At 35.6% G+C, this 25,907-nt stretch overlaps 2 protein-coding genes across 4 annotated transcripts in view; one reads left to right on the top strand and one right to left on the bottom strand.

Annotated features, from left to right (window-relative positions):
- The window catches only part of PIGB (phosphatidylinositol glycan anchor biosynthesis class B), a 33,720-nt gene extending 16,287 nt beyond the window's left edge, over positions 1–17,433 (top strand). For both annotated transcript variants that reach the window (XM_034660949.1, XM_011229556.3), the window contains 6 exons: positions 5,260–5,311; positions 6,425–6,636; positions 7,232–7,296; positions 14,051–14,264; positions 16,365–16,545; positions 17,071–17,433. In XM_034660949.1, coding sequence (XP_034516840.1) covers positions 5,260–5,311; positions 6,425–6,636; positions 7,232–7,296; positions 14,051–14,264; positions 16,365–16,545; positions 17,071–17,208 — 862 coding nt within the window. In that variant the 3' untranslated portion in view covers positions 17,209–17,433. The remainder of the gene's footprint in view (positions 1–5,259; positions 5,312–6,424; positions 6,637–7,231; positions 7,297–14,050; positions 14,265–16,364; positions 16,546–17,070) is intronic.
- Positions 17,434–17,437: 4 nt separating this feature from the next.
- The window catches only part of CCPG1 (cell cycle progression 1), a 38,416-nt gene continuing 29,946 nt past the window's right edge, over positions 17,438–25,907 (bottom strand). For both annotated transcript variants that reach the window (XM_019803463.2, XM_011229554.3), the window contains 3 exons: positions 24,782–24,903; positions 20,490–21,895; positions 17,438–18,199 (listed from right to left, as the gene is read on the bottom strand). In XM_019803463.2, the coding sequence (XP_019659022.2) occupies positions 18,010–18,199; positions 20,490–21,895; positions 24,782–24,903 (1,718 nt within the window). In that variant the 3' untranslated portion in view covers positions 17,438–18,009. The remainder of the gene's footprint in view (positions 18,200–20,489; positions 21,896–24,781; positions 24,904–25,907) is intronic.

The following is a 25,907-nucleotide window of genomic DNA, read 5'->3' as shown; positions in this document are numbered from 1 at the left end:
TAATTCTGCTTGCAGGGGAAACAATAGAAGGTTTATAAAGTAGATGATGTTGTAAATAATATCAAGAATGAACATGAGTTTGCCAGGCCTAAGGAATCAGCATGCTTAAGCTGTAAAGGCCTGAAGGAGCCTGTTCACATAGATCAAAACTCTTCCCTTGTTTATTTTGAAGGGCAATATAGAAAAGAACAAATGAGATAATGTATGTGAAAATACTTTGAATTGTATAACAAATATAATTAGTCTTATACAAATATAATTGCATAACAAATATAATTAGTCTTATACTCTCAAGTGTTGGTGCACTGAGTTGGCCCCAGCAAACAGCCTTTTACGCATTAAACACTCTTTAAAAATGACCAGTTGCAGGGCACCTGGCTGGCTCAGTTGGTAGAGAATGCAACTTGATCTCAGGGTCGTGAATTCAAGCTTCATGTTAGGAGTAGAGTTTACTTTAAAGAAACACAAATTTCATCTAATCTATCACCCCACTTTATATATGAGGCATTGGAGGTTCATATGGGGGGTCTTTGGGCTGGTCCGGGTCAGAACTAGAACAGGACTAGAACACCAAACCTCTAGCACCTAGGGCTATTTATTTGAAAAGAAAGAAAAGAAAAAGAAAAACAGTTGCATATCCAGACAGGAAAAGTATCTCTAAATATAAGGAAAAATCTTGCATTAGTCTTAGGGAAATTTCTAATATGTAAGGACTACTTCTCTTTGCCTTTTACATGAGAATCTGGGACGTCATTTTGTCATTCATTCTGTAAAATCAAACATAATTCAGTTGGCTTTCAGCTGCCACATTCTCACCAACAATTAGCAAGGCAAAACATAGTATGGGACATCATTATAGATCTTACAGGCATTAAGGAGGTAAGAGGATAATATGGACAACTTTTTGCTAATAAATTTGACAATTTAGATGAATGGACAAATTCCTAGAAAAATACAACTTACCAAAACTGACAAAAGAGGAAATAGTAAATATAAATAGTACTATATATATTAAAGTGAATTTGTAATTAAGGACTTTAAACAAAGAAACACCAGGCTCGGAAGGCTTCACTGATGAATGCTACCATACATTTAAGGAAGAAGAAACATCAATCCACATAAACTTTTCCACAGAATAGAAAAAGAATAACATTTCCCAACTCCTTTAATGAAGATAACATACCCTTGATCCCAAAATCTGACAAGGATGTTACAAGAAAAGTCAATTATAAATCAATATATCTCATGACTATGAATGCAAAATTCTTAAACAAATCTTACCAAATTGAATCTAGCGATATATCAAAAAAGAGAGTGGGGTGCTTGGGTGACTCATTCAATTAAGCATCCAACTCTTAGTTTCAGCTTGGTTCATGATCTCAGGGTCATGAGATTGGCCCCATGTTGGGTGTGGAGCCTGCTTGGGATTCTCCCTCTCTCTCTCCCCCACTGCCTTCCCCCCAACTTGCACACACTCTCTCTTAAAAAAAAAAAAAAAAAAAAAAAAAGAATACATCATAACCAAGACGGGTTTTAGTTCAGGAATGTGAAACAGGATTACTATTTTAAAATCGATCAGTATGATTCATGATGTTAACAGAATAAAGGAGAAAAATTCATAGGACAATCTTAATAGACACAGAAAAGCCACATGATAAAATTAAAAGCCTACTCATGATGGGAGAGGAGGAAACAACCATTAGAAAATGTGTAATAGAAGAGGACTTCACTAATATGACAAAGATTTCTATAAAATGTTATAGCAAAATCATACTAAGTGTTGAAGCACTGAAATCCTTTTCTCTGAGATCAGGGACAATACATGGATGCTTATTTTTTTCCCCAGCCGTTTAACAGTATATGTCCTAGTTAGTACAGTAAGGCAAGAAAAACAAATGGTTGGAAAGGAAGAAATAAAACTATATGGCATGATTGTATGTAGAAAATCCAAAAGAATCTAGGGAAACTATTAGGATTAGTAAATAAATTCAGCATGTTCACTAAATACAAGGTCAATATACAAATATTGATTTCATTTGGACACTAAAACTAGTGGGTAAAAGTTTGAGGAATAACAGGATATTTATGTAGTCTCGAAATGTCTCCCCATAAAATATTTATTAATTACAAAGGATAAAATAGTTTTACAGTGGAGAAACTTGACAGACCTTCCTTAATCAAGGGATCAAAGTTAAGGGGTGCCTGGCTGGCTCAGTTGGCAGAGTATGCAACTCTTGATCTCAGGGTCGTGGGTTCAAGCCCCACATTGGGTAAAGAAATTACTTTAAAATAAAATCTTTTAAAAAAATAATTAATTTTAAAAAGAAAAAGGGATCAAAGTTAACACTGTCAGTAATTGGACAGATCACTATCTGTGCCAATATTTCCCGGTTCTGATTATTTATGATTTATGTAAGAGAATTTTCTTGTTTTTCAGAAATAATCCACTGAAGTATAGGGATAAAGGTGAATGAAGTCTGCAACTTATTAACCAGTTCAGGAAAAAAATGTATATTTAAAGAGAGAAAAAGATAAAGTAAATATGGTAAAATGTTAACATTTGGGGACTCTAGGTGAAGGATATATGGGAATTCTTTATACTATTCTTTCAACTTTTTTCAGTCAGAAATTATGTCAAAATAAAAAATTAAAAGGAAAACAGAAATATCATTTATGGTGGCATCAAAAAACATCAGATGTCTATGAATAAAGTAATGAAAGGTATACGAGAACTCTACACAGGAAGCTATAAAACCATTATTGGGAAAAACTAATGAAGACCTAAATAAGTAGAAGAGTATACCATGTTCATGGTTGGAAGACTCTACAGTTTAGAGATACCAACTCTCCCCAGACTGTGATCTGTATATTCAGTGAAATTCCAATTAAAGCCCAGTATAGGGTGTGTATGTGTATGAACTGATAAAGCTGATTTTAAATTTTTAAGTGGAATGCAAAATACCAATATTAAAATCAGAGAGAAAAAAAAATGTTGGATGACTTACACTACTAGATATTAAGACGTATTACAAAGTTACAATAATTAAAACAACTTAGAATTACTGCAAGGTAAAACAGACTGGTGGGACACAATAGTTCAGCAATAGACCCAGACATAAAGTCATTCATTTATGATAATAGTGATAAGGCAGTAGAGAAAGGATAGTCTTTTCAATAAATATATAATTAGCTGGATATCCATATGGGAAAAAAATTAATATTGACCCCTACTTGCCACCATAAGCAAAAAAATGAAAATCTAGGGAATTATAGATCTTAATGTAAAGGTAAAAGAGTTGCATTTCTTCAAGATATGATAGAATACCTTCATGACCTTGAGGCAGGCAAAGATTTCTTAAATAGAATGTAGTAACTATAAAGGAAAAGATAAATATATTTGAATACATTAAAATTCAAGACTTTTGTTCATCAGATTCACCATTAAGAGAAATAGCAAGACACAGACTGGAAGATATTTGCAGTACAAAACACAACACCAAGAAAAAAGGTCTATCAGTTATATACAGAACTTGTACAAATGTGTAAGAAAGAGATAACAGAAAATTGATTTTAAAACCTGAACACATACTTCAAAAGATATTTAAATGGCCAAGAATATAAAGGTACTCACCTCATTAGTCACCAAGGAAATATCAATTAAAACCACCATGACATTCTAGTATACATCTACCCCAGTGCCTGAAAGGATATAGAGCCTTTATATATTCTTGTGGGAATAAAAATTGATACAACCACTTTGGAAAACTACAAGAATTTACTAAAGTTGATTGCACTTACACCCTGAGGCCCAGTAATTCAATCCTAGGTATAGGTGTATTTACTCAGCAGAAATGTATATACATACATATGGAAAACAAAAGGCACATAAAAGAATGTTCATAGCACTGTTCATAGCTTAAAAAAGGAAAGCAGTATCCATCAACAGAATAAATACACTGTGAGAGGTTAATTCAGTGGAATACTATATGGTATTATAAATCAATGAACTATGGCAATGTACAAAAAAATGTGGTTAAATCTCACAAACATGCTTGAAGGAAACTGGACATGAGTACTACAGGGTGATTTCATTTTTGTAAAATTCAGTAAAAGGTAAAACATCTACACTATCAGAAGACTGGATAGTGGTCGTCTTTGGGAAGGGAGTGGAGATTGATTGGAAAGATAGAAGAGCCTTTTGAAGTGCTGCTAATGCTCTGTATCCTGGTCTATAGGACAGTTACACAGTTGTGTTCATATAGTGATGATTGATGAAGGCTTATACTCCTAGTGTGCTTTTCTGTGGATATGTTTATAGTAGGCAGCCACTGAGATGGCCCCCACTGATCCCATCCTCTTGATATTCATGCTCTTACATAATCTCCCTCCCTTGAGCTTGTGCTGGGCATTTTGACTAAATTCTAACAAATAGAAATGTGACAGAAGGGATGTCACTTCCAAGACTGGGTTATAAGGACGGTGGCATCCATGTTAGATGCCCATCTTACTCTCTCTTTGCTGATGCCAGTCTCCATGTGAGGAGGTAGTCTTTTATTTTTTTTTTATTTTTTTTTTAAAGATTTTATTTATTTTTTTGACAGAGATAGAGACAGCCAGCGAGAGAGGGAACCCAAGCAGGGGGAGTGGGAGAGGAAGAAGCAGGCTCATAACAGAGGAGCCTGATGTGGGGCTCGATCCCATAACGCCAGGATCACGCCCTGAGCCGAAGGCAGACGCTTAACCGCTGTGCCACCCAGGCGCCCCAGGAGGTAGTCTTTTAAAAAAAAAAAAAAAAGGTCACGTGTGGGAGACTGAGCCCCCCCAACAGCCATGTTGAGTGAGCTTGGAAGCATATTTCCCCAGCAGCACCAGTCAAGCCTTCAGATGAAACTCTAGCCCCAGCCACCATTTTGACAATTCATGAGAGGCTTTGATCCAGAGACAGCCAGCTAAGCTCCGCTTGGATTCTTGACCCACAGAACGATGAGGTAATAAATGTTCATAGTTTTAAGTTGCCAATGTTTAGGGTAATTTGTTGTGTGGCAATAAATAATGCAGTGTTTATTACTTTTAGAAACTTTCCTTAAATACAGCTTCTATCAGTGAAAGATCTTTCAATGTGTAAATCCATATTCAGTTGACAAAATTGTAAGGCATTTTTAAAGTGACTTTTGATGCCAAGCATTTGCAAAGCCATTTGCCAGTACTGGCTTTTCAGTAAGTTCAGAATGTTAATCACTCTTCTATTTTGTTTTTCAGATTTGTCATTTTGAGTCTGTCTCTGATAATTGATCGTATTTTTTTTGGTCAAGTAAGTAAAAATATATTAAGGTAACGGCTATTTTTAAGCTAACCATTTATTACACTACCACTTATTACACCAAACTCAGCCTGACCTATTAATCTATGAATATTTGGGAATGCAGGTAAATCACTTTTTTAAAATTTTATGGGATACATTAAAAAAAAAAAAAAACAACTGTTGGCATATGGCTTTCATTCAATTTGCTGTGTTTTCTATAAAACAGAATTGTGTATTCGTAGTTGAAGTTAAAAGGAGTCCATTTTATGGCATTTTTGTCAAGTTTGTACAATTTAGTCAGGTTTGTAACAAAGGTTAAATTTTTAAATTTTAGTTGACCTCAAGTTATTCAGAATTTCAAGTTAATCAGAATACTCTCTTCAGGCATTTGATTTGACATTTTAATGTCATGACTGTTGGTAAATGGCCTTTGGTTGCTTTGAAGTTCCCTGATTTTAAAGTCACTTAGGAGCTCGAATCAGATTGCCACAATTTGAAAGCTAGTAACCTTCATTATTAGCTTTGCGACCTTGGATAAGTTAGGTACCTTTCTTGCCAGTTTCCTTAACTGGAAATAACTGTGGTACCTGTTTCATAAGGTTGACGGATTAAATGAGATAATGCATGTAAATGCTTACAATAGTGCCTGGCAGAAATGAGCACTTACTGTTAACCATTGTTGTTGCTGTTAATTATCTGCTTTGTGCGACAATTCAAAAGGTAATGTTCTCAAAGCTTTAAATTTTAATGTGTGATATCATAAGGTACTAAAGTACCTTTAATATGGGTAACACACATATTCATACAAAAACGATTTTTGAGGATCTTCTTACCTCTTATTGTATGCAAAACTTATTGTCAAAATATAGATGAACATTTATTCATGCTTTCTTGAACTGCAGAAACCTAGTTTTTTTTTTTACAAATTAACAGAACATATTAAAAACTTAGAACATTAAAAATGAATAAAGAATGATTTCTTGTGGTTATTAATCAAAATTATTAATATCGAGTATTGTTTGGTTTTTAGACTTCATTCAAGATTCTGCCAAATTCCCTAATGCCAAAGATTCGTACTTGGCACTAATACATTTCTATTTCTTTTTCCATCAACTATGCCAGTGGACCCTGGTTCAGTATAACTTTTTGAAATTTAACGTGCTTCAGAATTTGGGAACATTTTATGGTTCTCATCCATGGCACTGGTACTTCAGCCAAGGATTTCCAGCTGTCTTGGGTACTCACTTACCCTTCTTTATTCATGGCTGCTTTCTGGCCCCAAAGAGGTACCGAATACTTTTGGTAACTGTGCTGTGGACACTGCTAGTTTATAGGTAAGATTTTATTTGTTCAAATAATTAAATTTTTTAATGTTACCAAGAATTTAAATTCTTCAAAAAGTAAATTGTTTATCTTATCTTCTGAAGATGTATTAACTCTTATGATTTGTTAGTAGGGGTTATTTAGCAGACAGAAAGGGTAATAATTATGCTAATGCTCAGAATGAATACTCTGGTACGTATAGTTTGCATGACCAGAAGTACACTCAGTTTTTAAGTTGAAAAAATTTTATTTGCTTTTAAACACTGAAACTACCAAAATTTTAAGTATTGAAGGACCAGAGAAATTATATTTTTAAATGAAAATGTATATATCTTTATTCTAAATTTGAGTAATATGACTTAACTGGATTGGTAATAGAAATCTTTTTTAAATCTTTTTTAGAATGTAATTGTACTTTAGAATCTCACATTGACATCACATATTAGGATTACTTTTAACACACCATCACCTTATAACTAACAAATAATGAGACTGCGTCCTGAAGGAGGAAATTCAGTCTCAGTATTTAAAAAAACAGATTGTTAATTATATTTTAAATATATTTATTTCTCAAACTGTCCTGTAATTAATTTTTTTTTATTATAGCATGTTGAGCCACAAAGAATTCAGGTTTATCTATCCAGTTTTACCATTTTGTATGGTGTTTTGTGGTAAGTATTTTTGTTTAATATAGAAAAAGTTGTATTTATATAGACATAGTTAAGACAATAAATTTTCCTTAAGCATTAAAATATTTTTCAACTAAGCTACATGAGAAATGCTTCTTTTTTTTTTTTTTTTTTTAAAGATTTTATTTATTTATTTGACAGAGATAGAGACAGCCAGCGAGAGGGGGAACACAAGCAGGGGGAGTGGGAGAGGAAGAAGCAGGCTCATAGCAGAGGAGCCTGATGTGGGGCTCGATCCCATGACGCTGGGATCACGCCCTGAGCCGAAGGCAGACGCTTAACCGCTGTGCCACCCAGGCGCCCCGAGAAATGCTTCTTAATTACAAGTTATATTACTGCAGTATTCTTAATTACAAGTTACATTACTGCAGCCTAAATGTACTTTTTCTGTGTCCTATAATGTGATACAAAAAAACGCAAGGATTTAATATCCAAAGGACCTTTGGGTGGTGGTGGTTTGTGGCTAGTAGGAATCTTTAGAGTAATGAAATATGTCTATTTTAGAATAGCATTTTAAGTTTATGATTAAACTATGAAATTCTTCATTCCACAAATGAAAAATATATTTATAGCTGTTGAAACTACTTTTTAATGCTTCTTCATACACATCTATCCCTTTAAGATTCACTCTAATGCATATGCAATTTTTAAAGTGATCCACACCTCTGATTTTATTTCTGGCCTTTTCTCCATTTTTCCATTAGGTCTTTTGCACTAATTTTTTTACATGTAACTTCCACCAAGTCTTAACAGTACTCAACTCTGGAAAATGTGAATTTTTACATTGGTTGGTTTGGAAAAACTATGAATTGAAACTTTATTAACTTCAACTTTAATTCAGAATAAACGACTTGGCTTCCCTCAAATATTAACACTAAAAAAAAAAAATCACTGGACTGGGGAGGGAATAAATAAGTATGCAACTGAGACTGGAGGCTGGGAAAAACTAGGGAGTTAATGATATCAAACTTTAGCCTTTAAAAAAAAAAAAACCAGACAACCCACTGAGTTAAGCAGCCACCTTTGACCAAGTTTTCATCATCTCCTACAGATGTCAGATGTACCCTTCAATTGAAATACAAACGTAATTTACATATATATGTACATTATAATTTATATATATATATACACACACATAATTTACATATGTATATATACACACACACATACATCTAAATATTTGATACATCTGAAGTGCTGAAACCAAAGTTCGAGTTATTATAGTGTCACTTCATATATAGATGCAGGCACAAAATACAGGCATCTAACAGCTATTTGGCAAGTCTTAAGAGTAGTGGGCCCATTCACCAGAGCAGATCTGCAAATCTGTTCATCAATCACTATTCAGATTTAAAAGTTTTCTTTACACCCACTTGAGTTGGAGTTGGAGTTATAATTAAGTCTGGTTTCTGCCCAGATGTGTTGCTATACTGGAGGTCAAATATTTGTGTGTGTTGTTTGGTCAGTTTAGGAACTTGGTTTCATCCCATTTTTATAATTCGAGGTTTTCTAGCATTCCACTTCTGTGCCATGTCTTTACAGAGTGTTTTAGAGAAAGGCTGGGTTGTCTGAATCATCATTCCCACTCCAAAAGAATGAATCTTTTTAAGTGGCAGGTTCTTGGTAACCTGTTTCCAATCCCAAAGATTGAGATAAAATGCTGATGAGGGTGAAGAGGATCCCCTTCTAATGAACAAGAATCAGCCTTTGTTCTGTCCTTTGTCCACTCAGAATTATCCCTAAAGGACTGAACTAGCAAAACCCCTCATCTTCTCGGAGGATGTGATCCCTCCTCTGGAAACAAATACCTACGGTCCTTGAATTGGACCTGAAAATTCTAATTCCTAGGGGAATTAAACAGCAATTGCTGTTTAACAGCCACTTTAAGTTTAAGGCCCAACTCATGCAGGGCCTTAAAACTCAGTGGCTTAAAACTTACTATGTCTGTACTTGGCTCATGGTCACTTCCACTACATTCTTTTGGTCAAAGCAAGTTGCAAACACAGGCCAGATTCAAGAGATGAAAAATAAACTTCAGGCTCAGGTAGAGGTTGGACACGTGAAGAGGGATAATTGCAGACATTTTTTTCAATCTACAGTAACTTCTCTTACCTAATTTGAATTTCCCTCAGTTCTATCCAGAATAGGACTAACTCTGGAAAACATACCTTCTGCAATTGGCTGTGATCCTTAATGAACTGTATAACCTTGTGCCTCAGTTTCCTTATCTGTAAAAGAAAGGTGCCATTGGTCTAGTAACATTGAAATTTTTAGTTGAACCTCTGTCATTTGTGCTGATGAGGTTTCCAACACCTGCTACTAATTCTAGGTTGGGTATCTGCCGCCTCTGTTTTTACCACAGTAGCCAACACAGACTTGTCTCTGTTTCTCTATAAGCTGTTTTATGAAAACTGCACATGCACATTGTTTCAAAAAGCCATTCCCTAAGTTTGTTTTAAAAAACAATGGTTCCCTGCCCTCCCTCCCAATTCCCCTCTTCAGAGGTACTTACATACTTTCAGGTGGTTATTTTGATAATTTATCTCTTTACATAAAATGCTAATTATGCCCTTAAATATCTTTGTTTTTGGCATTACCTAGGACTTCTATGAAAATAGCTTTATTTCCTTAGCAAAGTAGCAACATAAAATTCTTCCTGATACCTCTATGCCCAATATTCTCCTTATTGTTCTTAAAAAAGTCTCTCTTCAAAAAAAAAAAAAAAAGATTAAAAAGTAGTTGCTTTCCCAGGCCCATTCTTCTGTATGTTCCATCCCAGAATTAAACCACTCTTTGTTTTTTTTTTTTTCATGTAAACACTGAATTTAAGTTAACTGAACAGCTTTCCCAGAGAAAAGTCCCTGGTTGGTAGAACTTGGTAGAGATCTTTTTCTTGGGCTTTTAGATTGGGTTTTCTATTAAGTCTTGTCAAAACAAGGGTGCATCCTTCCTACCCCTGTGTTTGATGGGATCAGTAATGTACAGCCACTGACTTTTCTCATCTTCTCCATTCCATGAACCTTACCTTGGTAAGAAGGAACTCATCAGTCCTTGCTTAAGAATACAGATTATAACACGAAGTATCCAAAACTTAAAAGTAACTGTATCAAGATAAATCACATGATGATTAGGAGATATGGCTGAGTAAAGAAGAACCAATTCATGCAGGGCCTTATATACTCAAGTTTTTATTTTATCCTGGAGAGTAGTCAGCTGGGACATAATGGGTTTAAAACTCTAACAGTGATCTGATGATAGTGATTGGATAAGAACCCAGTGTGTTTATTATAAAAATAAACTCATGGTACAAAAAGAAAAAACCCAATAGTGTCATCCTCTAATCATCTAGCTCCATTTCCCAGAGATAATTATCAGTCTTTTAAATTCTTAAAACTTCCTCTTTTATGTATCTTTTTGTTGGCATGGATAACAGGAGCAAATTACATATTCTGGGATGTTATTTAGCGTTGAGTTAGAAAGACTTACTATGGTAGCATGCCCTTACACACTACTCACTTTCCACAATTTTAGTAACCTGCGCCAGCCGCGATGCCCATGATCCCCTTTCTGACCTATCCTCAGGTCCGCAGTAGCCTAACACTACATCACGGTGCCTACGTCATTTACCATACTTCATCTCATCACACAGGCATTTTATCATCTCACATCATGACAAGGAAGATGGCTACAGTACATAAGAAATTTTGTGACCACATTCATTTAACTTTTATTACAGTATACTGTTACATTTGTATTTTACTATTAATTATTGTTATTAATCGCTTACCATGCCTAATTCGTAAGTTAAACTTCATCCTAGGTGTGTATAGGAAAAGAGTATAGGGTTCTGTACTACTGGCAGTTTTAGGCATGCCCCGGGGGTCTGGAATGTATCCCCCCGCAGAGAAGGGCGGACTACTGTATGTGAAAGGAAGGTGTCTGAATTCGGACAAGTAGTCACCCAGGTTCATACTAAGTCTTTATTCTCATGGAAATTACATGAGAGGCCAAAAGATTTCTGTAAGTGGTTTACAGAATAGAAGCAAGCTTGTGTTCACAGAATCTTCAGTAATTGGGAGAGCGGTCTCACATTTCAGGTTAGATAATGCTTACGTTACATTGTGCTGACTATCCCATTCGGAAGCTTGCTCACTTTAGGGTGAATCCTTTCAGTGAGAACTGCATTATCATCTGTACGTATAGTTACGTAGACTTACTAGACAGCAGCTACTAGGATCTCATTACCTTTTTTTAAATACTGAAGAAACCATACTGCTTCCCTGTAAGAAAACTGTGAATCCTAAGCTGCTCTTGTGGTGCAGACTAGCACTGCAGCTGTATTTCCAACTCTCCCTTTAACAACTCCAGGTTCTGAAATCCTCTTGAGAATGTTCAATGTCAGATAGTTCGAAAACCCTGGGAGTATTCAAACCCAAGTCTGTTCAACTGTTCCTTCTTTCCTTCTCTTCCCAGCATTTTCTGTATATTTTTTCCCCAAATAACAGGGAGATTCAGTTCTCTTTGAAAGGGTCCATCCTAATATCACCACAAAGAAAATATAAAATATAAGCATTGCCTGATTTAAGACTCTCCTCCATACTAAAGCAGCTGGAAACGCAAGCACATTTTCTTCCAGCATTCTACCCAAAATGCCATTTTTACAGCATTTACCACCATGCACTCCAGGTGTAGGTCAGTCAGCATACCATTGTCCCTGAAGCCCGTTTCAAGGAACATTTAGTGAGTGAAGACTGTTGATGAGTGAACATTTCACACATGCCCAAGTTACACTTCATTTGAATATTCCAAAGGGCAAGTTGTCTTCTAAAGCACCTTGCCAGGATAGCCTTTAATGTAGCTTTTTGTAATCTGAGGCCACTAGGTGTATTGAGTTTTTTTCCTATCTACCCAAGAAAGCGCAGCTTTTAAGCTTGCTGGTCTATTAGCTCTGTGACTGGAATTAGTACAGTAAGAGAACTTCTGGAATCCTATTTCAATTCTAATAAAGCTAATTCTAGTTCTCAAACTTTTAGTAGGTTCCTCATTTTACCACTGCAAACATAAATTTAGATATATTTTAAATGTAGGTGTAGTTTTCTTGATCTTCCTACATTTTTTTATCACACTACTTTTTAAAATGTGCTTTGGCTAATCAGCTGTCTCAAGTAGTAGTAAGTGAGAGGGATGAACTATAGGTAATGTTATCTAGAACATTTCCTGGAGGAACGAAATTGAGCATCTAAGATTTCCTGGCCAAATTTAGTTCAGCTATCGAGTAAGTGGCAGGTATCAGATGCCCTGGAATAGATGCAGTTATTTTAACTATTTTCAACAGCTAAAATTTCAATTATTATATATTATTTATATACAATATATTATTTATAATCTTCAGAGCAATGAATACAGATGAGAGAAGAGCTATAAAGGCACCATACCTAATTAAGATACATTTAAGTGTACAAACAAAAGGTATCTTCAGTTTTTCCTAAACCAAATGTTAATACATACTGTCTTTTTAACTTATGACAATGGTAAGTTGAAAGAATGAGTGTCTTCAGTTAATGTGAAGAACTAGATGTGATTTAAGTAAATCACAGATCTTACTTTGCTCCTGATTTTGAAACAATCCCTCCTAGGCCAACTTTATGTTAGTGTCCTTAAATGGAAACAGTCAAAATTAATTTTATTCATGTTCAGTTATTTTCAGTGAGCCAAGCTAAGACAGCTGATAGCAGTCAGTTAGGTGACAATCATGGAAAACAGTGCCCAGGCCCCAGTGGGAATTAGTGCTAAAATTTTAGGCAAGCCACAGACTGGATCCTGGATACCCAAATTCCACAAGAACAATTAACTAATTCCATGGAGACAGTACATGTGGAGTATGAACAAAATGTCAAGTTCATTAATAAGCTTATTATTTTCCAATGCAAAGGCCTGGTTTTTTATGGGTATTTTCAACAGCTCCTTCTGTGCTCATTATCAGTGGCTACTGCTGGTGAGGAGGACTATAGGAAGGGGGCGGGGGACTTCTACTTTTCATCTACTCTATTTGTTCTGCTTGGTTTTTTTTTTGTTTTTGTTTTTGCCACATGCAAGAATTACTTTTACAAATTAAAAAAGAAATTGTTCAGCATCTCCAAACTGCCCAACACTGTAGTGAAAGAAAGGACATACTTCCTTCAGAAAAAGATATCCATGCCACCATACATAAAATAACTACTGAAAAATCTTCCAGTGGTCTGTTTTTCTAAGAGAACACTCTGCCGCACTTCCTCCAGAATTACGGAGACTTGTATGTACACAAGCCATTGCTAGTGCTTGGGAGATTAAAGAGAAGAGACAGATAAATGAACTACTATGTACCAGGACAAGCACTGGACGTAATACTTGGAAAAATTATCCCATTTGCAGATGGGGAAAATAACGCTAAATAAAGAAAGCAACCTGTGCCAGACTTAGAATTCAAATTTGGGTCTGTTGGACTCCCTAGCCATTCTTTTTCCACTATCCTTCAATTCTTTTTTCTAGAAAAAGGTTAAGACCTGAGGACAATGACTGTGAATGGTTAGAGAAATTATAAAGATGACCTACTGCTTATTTCTTGTTTTTCCATGATACCATTTCAGTTTGTGCTACTTCCATTAAAGGTTACAAATATATTTGCAGTTAACATTTGCTTAGCTATCCTAAAACAAGAATGTCAGTATTATGGTTCAATGTGTCTGTCTTCATACAGGGTACTCTCTAAACCACCTGAAAATGTGGAAGAAACCAGCTCTCAGTTTCCTGTTTTTATCGAATATGCTCCTCGCCCTCTATACTGGTTTAGTTCATCAACGCGGTACTCTTGATGTCATGACTCACATCCAAGAACTCTGTTACAATAAACCCGATAAATCTTCAGCTTCAGTATTTATAATGATGCCTTGCCACTCTACTCCTTATTATAGGTAATAAAAGTTGTTCCACTCTATGCTATTAAGAAAATGAAACAAACTGGGGCACCTGGGTAGCGCAGTCGTTAAGCGTCTGCCTTTGGCTCAGGGCGTGATCCCGGCGTTCTGGGATCGAGCCCCACATCGGGCTCCTCCGCCGGGAGCCTGCTTCTTCCTCTCCCACTCCCCCTGCTTGTGTTCCTTCCCTCACTGGCTGTCTCTCTCTGTCAAATAAATAAATAAAATTTTACAAAAGAAAATGAAACAAACTAAAATTCCTTTCAGATTCCTGAGTTTAATTGATAAGTGATCAAATGACTAAGAAATCTGAAACTTTATCCATATATACTCACTGAATTTTAAAAGCCATTTGAACAATGTCAATGAAAATCATATAACACTTTTAAATAAACTTCATTTTAAAAATGTGAACGACTTACATTTAAATGATCTGCTTTAAATGTAATATATTTTATAGATTTGAAGGTAACCGTAGTAAAATAATCATTGAGCTTACTAAAAATCTTTGTAATAAATCTTCTATTTTTAAAATTTTGAATTAATCTCAAAACACTGGATTCTACTCCCGATTTACTACTGGGCTGCTGCCCTCATCTTAAACCAGGCTTTTTGAATCTTTGTATTAGTTGTTTCACCTATAAAAATTAGGAAATTCAATTAGATGATATTCTGACGCTTGAATTAAGTATTTCTGAGAAATTCAACACTAAAACTGCCTTAACTATGCAGGACATTTAAAAAGAAATCCATTTGGTCCTATGCTTCCAATTGCCTGATAACAGTACAAGGGTAAAGCAAACTGCTTTTCTTTAAATAGTTCTACATCTCCTTAACCTAGCTTTAAACAGTCTGAAGTTAATTTTCCATGTGCACATTCAGTCAACTAAATATCAAAGCTTGGTATCATTTTAAGATAATTTAACACTTCTGTAATACTCTACTTAACTGAATCATTAATGCCAATCATTAATATACAATTTGGAAAGTTGGGACTGCCTAGCAAAAGCCACAGGTTAGATGTAAGACCCAAATATCCCTTCAAGTTTTCTACAATATAGAAAAGACTAGAGCTCAGAGTGGGACATTCAGTCTCCCTCCATGCCCACATTAGCAGTAATACTGCAGAGAACAGGAATTCTAGAGGCATCAAGATGCTCTCCATACATGGTTGTATAGTTGATGTCTTAGGCTTTGAGTAGTTCACCAGGTTTTCATCTTACATTTTTCAAACTGTACAATGGAGCGCAAAAAAAAAAAAATCTCTAATGCCTACTTTGGGCTAGGAGGATTACAGCTTTTTCTCAGCTTGTTTTGGTTTTCTCTCTGAAGCAAAGACCTTCCTCTCCTAAACTATACAAGTCACAAAGTGTTAGGTCTTGTGTAAATTTACTTTGTATGCAGTCCATAGATAACATAAACCTCTAACACGTGTTTATTTTCCTTAGGCAGTTATAAACATAGCTTTTGCAGGGCCCAAGTAACTGGCTTAAGTTGTCGTAATTCATCAATCCATATGCCACAATAAAACCATTACTAATGTGGATTTGAATCGGTGAACACGTTGCTATTACTAAATCTTATTTATATAAATGTAGACCACCACCACCACCCCCCCCCCACAGGAACAACTTACCTAAGGATGTGATCTATCCCCTTTCAGAGCAGAAAGGGAAGAGAGCAAGAAGCCTTTCTGGTTCATGAAGTTTTCTACCTTGCCAATTAAGCCTATGGGGAATTATTCTCTTATTAACAAGTCACCCACTTCATCCCAAAGGCCCCTTCCATTCCTGGAAAAGCATACTCATGTTGGAGAATAGAGTCTCCCACACGGCTGACTTACGATCCCACCTTGAAATGGAGTTTCATGCTTTAGTTTGGACTTGAAGGTTATGCTACTGCTGCACAGGCACATGGTGTAAGAATCCTGTTGTCCGCCTTTGTGAAAACTACATGAAAGGCTTGCTTCTTCACCTTCATGGGACCCAGTTTAGATTCTGACTTCACATTTTGTTATGTGAACATGACAGATCTTGAGAGTAACTGGAAAACTCACCTTTTTAACTTCTTGTAACTATTATAACTTTCTCTTCACAGCCATGTCCACTACCCACTTCCAATGAGATTTCTCCAATGTCCCCCAGACCTGACTGGAAAAAGTCAGTACCTTGATGAAGCAGATATATTCTATCTGAATCCCGTAAACTGGCTAGATAAAGAGTTTCACAATGATTCCACGTTACCTACGCACTTGATCATCTTCAGCATTTTAGAGGAGGTAAGGAAACATGAAAAGGGAAAACTCACTATTTCACCTCAGGTTTAGCACTCAGGTAAATAGACAAAACTTTTTTATGGTCCCTTTCAAGCCTCATATTTTGTTATTGGTTCTTTTCCCTGGCCAAAATCCATCCCAGTTCTATAACTATCAAGATATATATGTTATTTACCATGAGTTAATTCTTTTATTAAGAAATTATACTGCTTTGGGGCACATGGGTGGCACAGTTGGCTAAGTGTCTGATTCTTGGTTTTGGCTCAGGTCATGATGTGAGAGTCATGAGATTGAGCCCCGTGTTAGGCCCCGTGCTCAGTGCAGAGTCTGCTTGAGATTCTCTCTCCCTCTCCCTCTGCCCCCCCCACTTGTGCTCTCTCTCATTCTCTAAAATTAATTAATTAAAAAAGAAACTATAGTTTTATTAAGAAAAAAGTGGTAGAGGCGCAAATCAGGTCATTCTAAAATTCTTGAAACAGTACTCAGAAAATGTAGCCTTTATTTACTTAAACATTTATTTACTTCTAGGAAATAAGTGCTTTCCTAATTTCAAGCAACTATGAGAGAACTGCTGTGTTCTTCCACACTCACTTGCCGGAAGGTCGAACGGGAAGTCACATATATGTCTATGAACGGAAGTTAGAAGGGACACTCAACAGAAGATGAAACTCTGAACTGTGTTTAAATCTTTCCTAAAGAAATAGACATTGCTGGGTACAAATATTCAGATGCTGCATACATATGCCTGTAAACACTGGGTAAGATTCATGGAACTAGCAAAAAAACCACTGAACTGCTTTACCAAATAGCACTACTGAGAAAATGTATGAAAAATATATTTAAATATATATAAAATATATTAATACAAATAAATGCCAGATTTTAAATAAAGACCTTTAGTTTTCCTCATGGTATAGTTTTATTGTTTCTTCCACAATATTCAGATGTGCAAGAAATTTCACAAGAGAACAAGTCAGCAAGCTCATAAGACAGCAAATTCTTCACAAGTCAACGGGCTCTTGAACTCACAAAAAGACAAGAAGCAAGTGTAAGATTATAAAATGTAAAAGATGAAATTCCATCACAATGTACTTTTTTAAAGCTCTACTGAAAATTTAACACAAGTATCAGTGTTAATTACACTTTGTCTATGATCTGAGCTTGCTTTAAGCTCATATGCTGAAAGGAAGACTCATTTCATGCACAAAATCTGTTGCATGCCCGGCTTCCTTAAAACTACAGTTGAATATTTCCAGTGCCAAAAAAAATTCAGCAAAGCTAAACTACAAGGAAATGCAAGTTAGTGGGCTTTTGCTTGATGCTTCGGAGCAATAAAGTCATCAAACTGATACTTAGAAGTGACAGAAAGACATTATCTTGATAATTTCATTTTAGTTTCAACACCAAACACTGTAGAAAGCATCCATGTTTCGGTTACCATTTACTACTTTAACTTAATCATGATGATCAATATTTAGGGTCAAAAGGTAACTGCCCCAATTCTATTTCAAGATTTGCCATGTGTCTTCCATTAGTACGACCATATTTATGCCATTTACCTTCCCTTTTATAAGGTTGTGGCTGAGGGTGCTTCTGCTCTTGTTTTCGATGCCTGGAGTTTTCAATATTTACCATACGTTGCTTTTTATCTGGTCGACTGAAAGCAGTAAACACATTTTTCATCTATGTTAGAGTTAAATTTGAACAAGAAACAATTTTAATGTTTTTCTCCATTAATCTATTATCTGAACACTCTGAAAAAGGATGTTAATCTGAAGTAGAATCCTAACACAACCATACCAAAAAGATTCAGTATTATACTTTTATCCTACAGAAAAAACAGACAAATATACTGTAGTGGCAAAAAAGGGGAAATACTCAACAGATAAATAGAAATGTGACAATAAAATAATGAGATGTGTTTCCATTATTTCTCCTCTCATTCAAAATCGGTCCCTCCCCACTGGCCTCATCCTTCAGCTAGAATCTGTACGTATCTCTTACAAACTAAAGAAGGTCTCTTTCTTTCCTCTTACAGCCACAGGAAAGGCTCAAAAACAAGGTCTGTATCTACTACTTTCCTCAAACTCCATATGATCAGGCTGCTTCTGTCACTACCTCCCCGAAATAGTCCCTAATGCCGTTCATGGCCACCCAATTCCCCAACCTAGAAATCCAGTCTCTTGTTTAATGTTTAAAGCATTTGACACACATATATATATTCCTTTCACTTGAGATGATCTTTGGATTTTCTTGCTGCCACACTCTGGTATTCTTCTCAGCCTTCTTTCTCTACAACCCCATAGGTGTTAGTGTGCCCCATGAGTCGGATAAAATGCCCCCAGCCTAGATGACCTACACACACACACACACACACACACACACACACAGTCTGGGCTAGAAACAGTCCTGTAACTAATGGCCAACTAACTCTTTCCACTTGGCTGTCAATAGGTACCTACAAGCACAATTCTCATTTCCAATTCCCCTTACCCAAAATGTCTGGTATCCCTTATCTTAGTGATGCCACTATCCAACTAGTGACCCAAACCAGAAATCTGGAATTGTTACTTTCTACTTCTCTTTCACAAGAAATACCACCAATTTTACTTATTATATATTATTCAAATCTGTCTCCTTCCCACTCCTACTATTACCCTAGTTCAGATACTCATCAGCTCATGTCTGTATTTCTTCAAAGACCACCATCTAGCTTCTAGCTTCACTCTTTCCAACCAACCCTCCAGGCTGTTGCCAGTGATCCAAAATGCAATGAGGCAAGTCCTTTAGCATAAAACGAAGTCCTTCACATCTTCACAAAAGATCCCTACCTTTTCTTTCCTTATCCCAGGACTACCTTGCCTCCTTAAAGTGGTGTGTCTTCACATCTCCAAATCTATGCAAATTAAGTTCTCTTTGACCAGAATGTCCTACTCATCTGCTTAGCAAATTCTCATTTCGCCTTCAAAGACCAGTTTAAAGAAGTTCGGTTCAAAGACCACCTCACTCCTGAAGCCTTCCCAAACATCTCCAGGCTGAGGCCACCATATACAACGTGCCTCCAATACCTCCATTTCATTTCTTACATTTACCTAAATCTCCAAAAGCGTGTGAACAACTTGATGGCAAGAATTTTTCATGTCTTGTTAGGGTAGCCTCACAATGTTCTGCTCATTTAGGCACTAGATATTTAAAGACTAAAGACACCAGAATCAGTCTCATTATTTTATAGACACATTACATTTATTCAAAAAGATATATATAACTAACTCAAAGATTAAAAAATAAAGCTAACATTTGAAGATTAGGCAAGTTTCATGTTACAGAATATGAAGCTGATAAGCAATGGATAGTTATTTTTAGAAATTATGTATCTAAAGCACACACATTGTAACTTGGGGCTTACTATAAGTTATGAACAATAATTGTGCAATAAGTGTACTAAGTATCATAATTTAGTTGGTAAATGGAATAGACAAATAAGTGGGCCAATCCAAATTGTTACATATGAGCTCTTCCGATTTGAGTGAAATCTGTATTGTTCATCCTAGCCTCCCAAAGTGAGTAAATAAATAAAAGACCAAAGAAAAATAATTTCACTTAAGATGATTATCTTTTCCTATAAACTAGAATGAAAAGAGATGAGAGGCTAAAACAGGATTTACATATCCTTAACTCACTTTTAAGGCAGAAATTAAACCATTTGCTCAAGTCAAACTGATTATATGAAATTTTTAGTTTGTAATAGCTCTTAACTTAAAATTGTATCTTTCGACAATTAATTCTAAGTTCTCTGGCAATAAAGTACTTTTACAAATAGCACTTATTTTTCCTTACAAAAAATACCTTATGGATAGTAACATTCCAAGATGTTAAAATGATAAAAATGCTACCCAATCTATAAATGTTAAAAACTATTATAGTAACATGGTGCTATGTAAACCGACCTGGGTCCATATGGAGGGGAAAGAGTGTGACCAAAGAAGTGTCTATATATATATCCATCCAACTTCTCAAACACTCCATCATTATCTACTTGATAGTCCTTCATGTCTTTAAGATAATCTTTAACATCATTAACAAAGTCAGTGAAGAGCTTCCGATCATGTATAAAGACACCATTTAGGAAAAACTTATTGATGAATTGATCAAGTTCTTTCCAATGATGAAAACTATCCAGTTTTTCTAATAAATACCTTTCAATCAACTGTCTAAATTCATCTATCCTTACAGGATTCAACACTTTCATATTAAAAAGGTTAATGGATTCCTGTTGAGCACATTCAAATACACCAGAACAAGACTTTCTGAAAGAATCATAATTTTCACTACAGTCATGCTCAGCATTGCATTTCTGTGAATTTGTATTTTTTCTAAATTCTTCAAAGTGAATTGGCTTTTCCTTCCTTCCCTCTCTTTGCACAGTAGGGCCTTTATTCTGGTTTTGTGTACGTGCCTTATACTGTGGGTGTAAATATTCACTGAAGACTGTTGGTTTTTTAGCTGCTTCTTCTTTTGTGGCACTAAATCTTTTATTGCCCTTTTCATCAAAGATATTCTTGGTGGTATCTTTGAAATGCCTGAAAGTAGATTTAACTGAGTCTGAAAATTTTTTCAGATTTTCTTTCACAGCTTCTTTAGCCTGTTTAATTTTTTCTTTATGATGCCTCACAAACTCCTTGGTAGAATTCTTCATGGCATCAAATGTTTCCTTAACTGAACCCAAAAATGTTTCCTTTGACTTATTTTTAGCCCTGTGGTTTCCTCTGCTCCCTTTCTTTTTTCCATCGGTTTCTTGTTTTGCATTTTCATCTTTTGCCTCAATATACAGTCTTTCCCACAAATCAGAACGCTGCTGTTCAAAGGTTAGCTTCTGCTCCAGCTCAGTGAGTCTTTCCCGTAAGATGTCTATTTCCTTTTTTTCAGTCAATACGTTGGGAGAGTCTGGGTTGCCGTATGACTCACTGGAGCTTAACTGCTGGAGTTCTACCTTTAAAGCCATGGTTACTAGTCGTTCTCTCTCCAGTTCCCTCCTTAGCATCTTTGCTTCTGCCAAAAGAGTCTCCCTCTGATTATGGAAGCTGTGTGTCTTCAGCTTTTCTTCTTCCAGATGCTGCTTAAGTTTCTGATTTTCTGTGACTAATTCAGTACCTGTCCCTTTATCTTCCAATATCCTAATCTGTTCTCTTAGTTTCCTTAACTCTTCCTGTAATAAAGATAAGGCTTTTTCTTCCTTCTCCAGAGATATTCTTAAATACTGATTTTCTGTATCAAGGTTCTTTTTCTGAGTTTCAAAGGACATCTTCTCTTCTTCAGTAAGTGCCCAACATCTTGCAAGGTTTTCCTTCAAAGACTAAATTTTTTGAAAGAGTAGAAAAATGTCAAATGCTTTATTTAAAAGCTCAATTCAAATCTTTAAGACATAACCCTATGTAACCAATACGCATAAATTTTTAGTATCTATTTCTGCAGAGACTATCCTTTATGCAGTGTACATATTGGTCGAGTATATATATGTATTTCAATACATAAAAATCAGAAAATAAAGGTTCATATGCAAGAAAATGCACAGCATGGAACTACATCGAAATAATAACATAGCACGCTGGAAGAACTTAAAGATGAAAAAAAAAAATGAGCTAGAGCCTGGTTTATCCCAAGTAAGATTTCTAAAATAGAGCTAGGGGTACTTCTGATTAGTGTTTATTAGTGATTACTGATTATTCACCATAGTCATATAAAAGCCTTAATGGTTTAGAGGCCCACTTACAAGTCAGGAGAATAGGAGACCAGTCTATCTTTTGACTACAGAACTCCCATCTCTCCTGAGAAGTCTCCTAAAGAGAATTTAGGCAGGACTAAAGGCTTCTCTGACCCTTGGGTGAAGGAGATGATCTTTTATAAAAAGGAAAACTATAGCTAGAGATGACTTGAAAATTCAAAAAATTCTATTTATATTCTCTGCACTCTGAAAGGAAAACATTTCAATAATTTTAGTCCTATCTGAAAGATCTTCACCCTGTGCAAATTAACATCCCAAAGTAAGTTCAGGTAAGTCCTGCAAGTTCTCTCAGCACTTCTTAGAGGACTGAATCTTGGTAACATTTATAACTAAGTTCTCAGTTTTCAAATAATCTTCTGAAGAGACTATCACCAGATTAGCAATGTGAACTCTGAAGTCAGCACCCTTGAAAGAGAGGAAACCATGTTCAGTTAGGTTTACAAAATTCTGCTGCATTTCAAAGTAGCCTTGAATATCTCTTTCAACATATATGTTAGTAATAAACGTTCACCAAAACAGCAAGAAATTAAACACGTTTAAGTAGGCTAATGGTTATAGCATTATCCAGTTAAAATACCTCATATATAAATCAGCAAATGATACTTATATTTTACTTAATTTACCACAGACATTATAGTTATCCTATTTGAATCAGACCAAAAAATCAGATATACAAAAACAAAAGAAAAATGGCCTTTAGGAGAATGACAGTGTTTCCACTTGAAAATATCTGAAATGGCTGGTCCATTATCTGGTTCATTAGTCTTCAAAGAACAAATTAAAATTTAAAATTTCCCAATAATCAGGGGCGCCTGGGTGGCTCAGTCGGATTAGCATCCGACTCGATTTCGGCTCAGGTCATGATCTGAGGATCCTGAGATTGAGCCTCGTGTTGGGGTGGAGCGTGAAGCCTGCTTGGGATTCTCTCTCCCTCACCCTTTGCCCCCGACTCCCCCCAACCCCTACTGTCTCTCTCTCAAAGAAATTTTTTTTAAAATTTCATCATAATCATTTCATCTGCTCTCCATATGTGGGAGAAAACAAAGTTTTGTGTACCCAAAAGAAGTGGACCATGGAGTAGTACAGACTAATGTAGCATTATTTTTAAATGCAAAAGCACAAGGGACCACAGAATGACTGGAGGGTATATTCTGCATTCAGTAAACTCCATAATCTTGAAGTGCCTCATAAGCAAATCTCGGGCAGGTCTCCCACGAAGATCTTCAAAATCCAAACCACATTTAATAGCTACAGGAAAGAAGCCTGCAAGAACTGACTCAGTAAAGATCTATGCAGGGTCAGTCTCCTAAAAGCCAACATCATTCTATGGAACCAGAAACCATGGTGGTGAAGAAGAAAATGCCTACTCTTTTTATAACATCCTTTGATCAAGGTAGGAAAAACTACACTACTTACAAATAACTTCAGGAATCCCTGCCAGAAAAATGACATAATCCAGATGTCAAGTGGGATTTTGTCTTCTAAAGAAATATAATCATAACCCTAATAAGGGATACATCAATTGTGAGGGAAATTTGGGAGAATGGAAGGAAAGAGGAACAGTTTACTTTTCTACCCTGAGTTTATCTACAAGCCCTATACCCCTCTTATGAAGAACCAGAGAGGAGACCAGCTATTACACTGGTCCTCATAAACCCACATAGAGGTTAATGGACAGCATAGTCCTGCTGGTGTTAGGTGAGTTTAGGCAGGCAAATATAACATGCTCTCTCTTCTGTCAGACCGAACAAGAAACCAAAGAAAAAGGACTGGCTGATTATTTCTCTTGATCAAGGGAAGATCTTAGAGAGAAGCTACAAACTCTCCTTTTTCTCACTGACTGAAAATATTTACCTAGTTCTGTAAAAATAATGTTAGTAACAATGTTTTCTATAAATATTAATTAAAAACGTTAATTACAGTAATTAGAAATAACATTTTTGAAATCAGATAAATTTAGCTTTGCCAATTGCTAGCCTTAGAAAAGTTAATTTTTTGGGGGGCACCTGGGTGGCACAGTGGTTAAGCGCCTGCCTTTGGCTCAGGGCGTGATCCCGGCGTTACAGGATCGAGCCCCACATCAGGCTCCTCTGCTATGAGCCTGCTTCTTCCTCTCCCACTCCCCCTGCTTGTGTTCCCTCTCTCGCTGGCTGTCTCTATCTCTGTTGAATAAATAAGTAAAATCTTAAAAAAAAAAAAAAAAAAGAAAAGTTAATTTTTTTGAACCTCTTTCCCATCTATGAAACGAAGCTAATACTTGCTTAATTCACACGGCTATGGTGAGCACTAAGAGAAATACTGTATGTGATGTACTCAGAGCAGTGTCTAGGACACAGTAAGTAATCAACAATTATTACAATATTATTACTGAATCACTGATCTGCTTTGTACTTGTATCTGAAAAGCCCAATAATTATTGGCTAACAATTCTTTCTTATAAAGTTTGTTAGTACATACCTTATAATCTATAAAAGATTCTTGTTCCTGTTGACATTGGGAAAGATAATCCTTCATATCATTCAATTCATCTTCATGTATCTTTCTGACTAACTGTTGACGCTTCTGAATCTGAATTGTGCCTGAAAAATGAAAAATTTTATTAGGGATATATACATCGATACACACACATATATACGTAACAGAAATGTTATGATGACCAATATTTTAAAACATATAATAAAACATTTAATCTGTATATATTTAATTAATTAATCTGGATAGGATCATCTTCTTCAAGGGCAGCACTTCAAGTTCTATAAAAACTCTGATTATATAAACAAAAGAGTAAGTAAAATCTCATGGTGTCATTCATCAAATGGTGCTGGATGGATGTTAATATCAATCAGTCCAAGTAGGTTAATATATTTTTTTTATTAGCATACACCCAGGGACATTTAAGCACTTCATATCCTTCTAACTAAAACCAGCCAGCCTACACTACCCTTAAAAAAAAAAAAAAAAGCCTGTATAATGTTTTAATCTTACTATATCGAGGGCACTCAAGTTTGTTGTTTTGAGAGACTGGTGAGGGACATAAAGTGTTGTCTTCAACAGGGAAAAAAACAAACCATGCAATCTATTCACAGGATGTAAGTCAATAAGGAAAAATAAAAATGTCTATTTTTTCTCATTATATTTTGCCTAGTAAATGATGTAACACAGCCCAAAAAGTACAGCAAGGAAAATAACTGGCTGTGATTACCCACCATTCTCAGAGCCAAATCGTTTAAGAGTTCTGCATTAGTTAGGTTCGTACTAGAGTACCACCAACCCCATCCCTGCAGTGAGAAGTCTTAAACCAACTAGCATTCTCTATATTTTCACCCTAAAAACCAAAATGTTAATTTGCCAAGACATGTATTCACATGCTGCTACACGCCTCATGCATGAGAGAGAAAAAAAACACTGAATCAAAAATAAGGCAAAATGCATTTGGAAATCTTGACCTTAACATCTACCAAGTGGCATACTATTATTATAAAGATATCACAGGATTTTGTAATGAAAAGATATAATGATAGTTTACTATTTCTAACCCTACTGCTAAAAAAAATTAGCTTTCAATTTCTTCAATAATCTTGAA

The sequence above is a fragment of the Ailuropoda melanoleuca genome, chromosome 5, assembly GCF_002007445.2.
Source record: "Ailuropoda melanoleuca isolate Jingjing chromosome 5, ASM200744v2, whole genome shotgun sequence".
NCBI lineage: Eukaryota > Metazoa > Chordata > Mammalia > Carnivora > Ursidae > Ailuropoda > Ailuropoda melanoleuca.
This window is presented reverse-complemented; position numbering and strand designations above follow the sequence as displayed.